Genomic DNA, 6,849 nt, shown 5'->3' on the forward strand with positions numbered 1-6,849 from the left:
GGCTCTTGGTCTCTGGCTGGTTGACCACCCCTGCTCTATGCGACTGCGACTCAGGCCTTAAGGGCCCATTAAGTTCACCATTTTCACTCAGCAGCAGACAACAAAAGTGACGTCCCATCCGGTGGTACAAGCCGCACTTTGGTGTTCTTTTTGGCTGGTTGTGCAACTCTCCGTTTTAATGATATATCAGTAAAGAAGCTATACAGAGGCCACGTTGCAACAGTCTCGAAAGATGAGGCTTTCTGGAAGGGAAACAAAATACAAGCTCAGGGGAAAAATTAAACCTCTGTGACTTCATTGCTTCCAGTCTTGTCTTCTTTTGCTGTACCTGTGCTGATCTGGAGGTTTCGTCTGAGTGGCGACGTCTGTCTTTCTGGAGAATACTGCAGTGAGTTCTCATGCCTTCAGCGCTGATATAAACAGTACAGAACTGTGGCAGCATCTATTTTTACTCCTCTACAACTAGATACACACTTTAACTTTTTCTTCTTTTTGAAAGTGGCCTATGAGCTATTAACACCTAACAATGAGACACCAAGTCACATAAGCTTGAAACACACCTTGTGTTTACCTGAGACAGGAGTGGCATCTGATAGAAGGTGACTAGAGCGTGTTTAATAAAAGCAATCGAAACCAAAGGAAACTGCAGGGTCCGCGACAGTGAGCACAAATATTGTTATATGTTCTTGTTTACTCCAGAGGACTTAGTTAAAAATATCTGTACCACAATATTAACTACCTACAAATGCAGACAGAGCTAAACCGGGACTAATAAGGACAATGGCAATTCACAACCTTAATCACCAAGAAACATCGGTGATAAAAAGATGTTATCGGCACAGCTACAGAGCCCTTCTGCTGCCATTAATTATAAGATGATGAGAAAAGAGAGGTCAGCACATTAAAAATTCAATTTTAGCAGCGGTAACAAAGATGACCTGAAGCTAAGTCTCCCACAACAGATGGGAATAGTTTGATTACAGAATCATCTATTTATTATTAGGATTTCTTTTAGCTCATGCCTCTTCGAAGCTGCCATCCTTATGAGAAGACGCAACATGATTTTGGCACGCAGAAAACGCCGCAAGCAACATGGTGATTTGCATTAATTCTAGGAGTCAATATTCAGCAAACAGTGGTACAAACGACAGTCCATTCACACATATCTAATGTCTATTAACAGCCAAGAGATATTGGATATCATTGCAACTGTCACCTCATTTGCAAAGACAGACAAGTCTCTGGTGAAATGCCAGATCGGTCACACTCATTTCATGGCTCATTAATGCAATTATGCAGCATTTATCTGTTAATGAATAATGTGTTTGTGTCAGTCTGTGTGCCTTTCTGATAATATAGCGCAATAACAACGTTAGTTTATTCCTCAAAGCCATAATTTTACAGAAAAGTCTCATTTGTTGGTCACAAGCAGAAGCCAGCCAGTTTGCCCTGCAGTTTACAGAGGCTCAAAGCTTTGAACGACGACAAACAAAACCTCTGACCCCCCCTAGGATCAGCGTTCAGTTCAACAGCCACCAAAGTGGCTTCTTTTTCCTCACTGCCGGTAGTGTCAATAAAAAGGGTCAACAGTAAAGTTCAGGTCCGGGACAGAAGAAAAAAAAAGATAAAGACACAGAACAAAATGCAACAAAAAAGGTGGGTAAATGAAATAAAAACAAGACTTTTAAAGACACGAATGGGCTTTGTTGACAACGGTCCTATTAGTTAATGTGTCACTCCAATGCCAAACAGGTAGCGACAGTGATTAGCCCCAGCATTCAGAGACATAAAGAGTGCCTGAGCCAACAATGGCTAACAAGGCTATCTAGAGAAGCGAGGAGGGATAAAGGAAAGGAAAAATCTAGGGGAGGACAGGAAGCCATCTGATAAATCACTGATAGGAAGAGAGCAAAGAGCAATAATGGCTGAACTCACCATTACATAGAGAAAGAAAGGAAAAGAGAGGCTTACTATTAAAGACACAGAGATAGGAACAGAGGCAGATACAGTCAATCAAATGACAAGACTGAAGAAAAAGAGCTGATAAAATGTCAGGGAAAAAAATCTGAAGGCGAAATTAACTGTTACAGGTGCAGCGCTCATAATGCCGGCCTAAACGAATAACTCGCTGCTGCAAAATGATAAACAATCACATTTGATTTATAACAGTCCCTGTGGTGTGTGGAATCTGTAATAAACTCATCAGTGTTTTTCCCTTTAGGTTTCAGAGCTCGAGGAAGGCTGACAAACGTGTCACATCATCACCATCTGTCACCAAATCACTGCTGGGCCAACTGGGAGTGCTGGGACAAGGTGAGGGGAGGGAGGAAGCCGTGTGGCCATCCTTATTATTAAGTCGGGCGGCTTTAGGCAGCAAGCTAACGAGTTATTGGGAGAGCAGAGTCGTAGGCAGGTGTTGAGCTCATAAAGTAGCTTTATGTGCATATGGGCAGTGTTGGAGCAGAACCTGTACCCTCACACAAATATGAGCAAAACTCAATTTCCTGCCAAAATGACACACGAGCACATGGCTGAGTAAACTTGCAGTGTGACACACACAAAGACACATAAGCAACAAAATCTGTAAAGCTCACAAGTCCTCCGTTTGCTCCTGATATGCTTTGTTTCGATGTGAAAAAGAATTCTTATGTAATGGGGGAGGTTTTCTAGCTGAATGGGTTTGCTTATTTTACACTGAAGAACTAATCACAAAGTCCAAATAAATGATAACACCAACACTTTTAGAAATCACCAAAAGTTCTTAAATTAAACCCGCAAAGCAAGTGTTAACAAATGCAAATACTATAAGATAGTTATGATCAATACGGACACAGAGCAGATACAGGACACAATCCAATCTATTTCTTTAGTCTGTGCAATTATGGTAAAACAGGCTCGTGTTGTTTTTCAGAGAAATGATTCAACTGACTTCCAGATGTTACATTTAGGCAAAAAGACTGCTGCCCCGAGCTCAATCCCTCCACCCTTCATTTCATGATTTGGAGACATCATCTATTATCTTGTTCAACTACAACACATACAAATCTTTGAACAACCATCCATAATTATATACACACACACACACACACAAATACAATGCTGTGAACCACTTCTCATTTCTTTATATTTTGCTTAAAAAAAAAAAAAAAAAGGGAAACATGCACATCTATGTATTGACACATGTGCAAAGGACTCAGTGGCACCGTGTCAAATGGAGCAACAAAGCCAGATTTGAAATCTTTGGTTCAAATTGTTGTCAGTATGTACAGAGAAGGTCAGGAGCCATCTGTGATACACGCTAAAGGCTGTGTCATGCTTTGGGGTTGCACTTCAGGCAGTGCTGTTTGAGAGCGTGTCAAAATGGGATGAATTATGAACACAGGAAAAGTACCATGAGATACTAATGCACCATGAGGTACTATCTGGAAAGCATCTGATTGGCAGCAACTTCATTTTTCAGCATGACAGTGATGCCAAACACACTGTCATCTTGACAAAACAGAACAGAACAATAGGCAGCAAACATCCAATGAAGCGCTTTGAACGTCCTTGAAGAAGCCCAGAGAGCTACTGCAACTGTACCCAAAGACTACTTAAAGAAATTACATGAAAAGAGAGTTCAGGCTGCTGAAGAATAAAGGTGATCATACCAAATACAGACTGTCGAGCTAGCTACAACTCTGTTTTTACTTTATAGACTGTGTCTCTTCCAAGTATGTTTGCACATTTCAATAAATTGCTGCAATTATTTCTCACTTTCCTAACAAAATATAAAGAAATTAGTGGTGATTTAAGACAACTGCACAGTACTCTATGTAGGTTTATGTTGTGGTGACTGCTGGCTAAGAAAGAAACCTCCACATGTCTCCCTTAATGTACTTAAGCCTAAATAGGTTGCAACACTGACTGAGTCACTAGCGAGTGTTCATCATGAGTTCCTCTAGTTTCTATTCCCAAAGCGAGGATGCTCTGTTATGCTGCTAGTCCACAGAGATCTTGAAGTAAAAGTTCCTGGGATCATGGGAATCTAAGATTTCCCCTAGTGTTAAGGTGGCCTCCCGAAACTCCCAAATCTCATTAAAACCAATACAACAGTGGAAATAGAAAATCCAAAGCAAAAATAATGAAAAGCCACAAGAAGTGGGTTCATGAGCATGCACAATATAGAACTTGATCTTCTCCCGTCTTGTCCACCTGAGAGGAGAAATATCAAAAGTGCAGTTATTTGCAGAGCTACTTTCAGGTACTGGGTGCTAAACAAACCAATGAGTAGGCTACAAGTTCTTGTTCTTGAGCTTAAGTGTTGGCAATAAACTGACCAAGCTCTCAAGCTCGGCAGACTTAATTGCAAAGGTCTGCAAAATATTTCTCTAAACACATCTCTACACGAAAGCTGGAGCTCTGAAAAAGTCAGGGCGCTGATAGATTAAAAATGGATCGTTTATCACATAAATACGACTGATAATTGTTTCTTCGCTTTTCTATTATTATACTAATAATCTTTCGTCTATACGATTGGTCAGCCACACAAGGGTTTTTTGGGTCCTGGAAACTTGTAAACATATTTAATATAAAAATGAGTTTAAAGTAACTATAGAGTAATCAGAAACTAAATTACTGTCACTGCTTACTGTTCGGTTTTTGACACAATCCCATCTACAGCCGGCCCTTCAGAGACAGATAAGAATCAAGAAGCCACATTAACTTGAAGCTGAAGAGGAAACCAATATTAATCTAATGCTGATGGGAAGCAGCTCTCTGTGACTTGCAATTTATTCCAGTTTTATTTGGTGCAGTTTGTCTGAAATAGGTCTGGCTGAGCTTCTCCAGCTGCCATTTCTCAGACACGACGGATATGATCAAAACTGATAAAAGAAAATAGAATCAGGGTGTTTGTGGACTGGCTGATGATTCACACTGAAGCTGGTGAGGAAAATGTGGACTATTTCTCCATCTTTCTCTTTCTCAATGATACAACTGCATCTTTCCAGCACTCCAAAGACATAGCATGGCAGGCTGAAGACACGCCTCTCTCTCTCTCACACACACACACTTGGCAAGGCTGGGTTGTCTCCCTTGTGACCAATTCATAGCTAGATCTTCACTGAAAACTGAAGAGCTGCAAATTGTTTCCCCTCTCCTCAGCTTAACTGCCAATTACCCAGATCTGACAATGGCCACTTTACCACCACACACACAGAAAGTAGCCTATATGAAGCTGAAACTAACATTCCTGTGGAGGATGCTACTCAGTGGCTGTACTTCTGTATCAGTCAAGCCAAAAACCTGTTAGCCATCCAATCACACGTCTTCTTGTTACCACGTTAGCTTTTTTTAAACAATTAAAAATTGTTTTAAAAAAAAGAAAAGAAAAGAAAAAAAAACAGCTGGCAGAAAGTCAAAGGGTACAATTCAAGATTTCAAGGCTTTATTTCTCATCAGTGGTAAGAATAAATGGTGTCGGAGTTCATATCCACAAGACTACATCCCTAATAAAGCACATTGCAGGGGTTTGAAAGACAAAACGTTGCGTTCCTTGTTGTTGGTGTTTAAAGGTTCTTGGATAAGACCCCTGTGACGCGCAGAGGGCGGACATTTCACAGGTGGAATGGGCGAGCTGGGACCAATTTCCCCACTCGAGTCACACACCCATAGTTGGTCAGATCGATCAAACCACACTGCACACATTAATTAATATCACTGGTGGCATATTTCCAAAAAAATCCTAAAAGGAAACCAGCAGTGGATTAATCAGCGACACCAGAAAGATTTGATGCTATTAAGTACAAAGTCTTAGCCGATGACCCTTTCTTTAGCACCAAAGAGCCTTTAAACTCATTTCACAACACTGACAAAAAGATCAAAGGGGCCATTGAGAAAATGACTTTTACTTTGTTTTTAACATCTAAAACCATTCCTGTCTGCTGCGCTTCATCCCGATTTACGCACAGCAAACCATGGCAGCAATACGCGCTCGTTTCCTACAATAAAACGTTACATTTGAGCTTCCATCAGGACCCGAGAGTCACAACTGTTGCTCACTCCGCGCACCTCGCTCTGTGGCCAGGAGCTTTCTGAGCACACATCGCTCCATAAAAAAAGCCCGTCTGTTCGCATTAACAGGTGGATGCTGAGCAGAAAGCACACAAACACAAACTTACATGTTTAAGTTCTTGCATGCGGTCCTTCATGATTCCCCGTTTCGCCGGTAAATTGTCGTTATTCCCTCAGTTCCCGTTGTCTTCTGGGTGTATGTGACGGTGATGGAGCGGCGGGGCGGAGACCAACGGGTAGACGTGAGCTCGACCGAGAGGAAGAGGCGCGTCTGGCGGCAGCAAGGGGCGGTGATTTCCCCCCTTCGGTTCGGATGCTGGGATGGTGAGACCACTTTACAGAGCTGGGTGACGCGCAATAAAGGTGAGGCGAGGCCTTCCGCCGTTAACCCATTACTCACCCACAACTTCCTCAATCCGGACTAATTGACTTTATTTTATTTTTTTTCTTCTTTATTCTTTTCGGAGCTCTTTTATTATTTTGGCTGCATATTTAGTCCGACTGCATGAAGGTTAGTTTGACACAAAAACCAAAAGCACTGGGAGCCTCCCTGAGGGGGGAAATTGTGTTGACTCTGGTGAGCAGGTTCGGAGATAACGCCCAGGTACTTTGCATTGTGCCAAAGCGAACAGCGACCCCTGTTGAAACAGACGGATATGGCAACAGTACAAGGAGCTCGAAATGACCCAGAAATATTGCCTTCAATAACATACTTTTGTATTTAAAGCTCCATTTGAAAAAATATAATTCAAAGAATTTATTTTTGTGTGTTTAGATGCTTGATAAACTCAATCT

At 41.6% G+C, this 6,849-nt stretch overlaps 1 protein-coding gene across 2 annotated transcripts in view; it reads right to left on the reverse strand.

Annotated features, from left to right (window-relative positions):
* Nucleotides 1-6,632, reverse strand: part of LOC102198818 (syntaxin-1A-like) — an 82,191-nt gene extending 75,559 nt beyond the window's left edge. The window contains exon 1 of one of the 2 annotated variants that reach the window (XM_005742085.2): nt 6,162-6,632. In XM_005742085.2, coding sequence (XP_005742142.1) covers nt 6,162-6,191 — 30 coding nt within the window. In that variant the 5' untranslated portion in view covers nt 6,192-6,632. The remainder of the gene's footprint in view (nt 1-6,161) is intronic. The other variant, XM_013913140.1, reaches the window with a different exon arrangement.
* Between the last annotated feature and the right edge of the window lie 217 nt (nt 6,633-6,849).

The sequence above is a fragment of the Pundamilia nyererei genome, unplaced genomic scaffold, assembly GCF_000239375.1.
Source record: "Pundamilia nyererei isolate P.nyererei 1_Seehausen unplaced genomic scaffold, PunNye1.0 scaffold00117, whole genome shotgun sequence".
Classification (NCBI taxonomy): Eukaryota; Metazoa; Chordata; class Actinopteri; order Cichliformes; family Cichlidae; genus Pundamilia; species Pundamilia nyererei.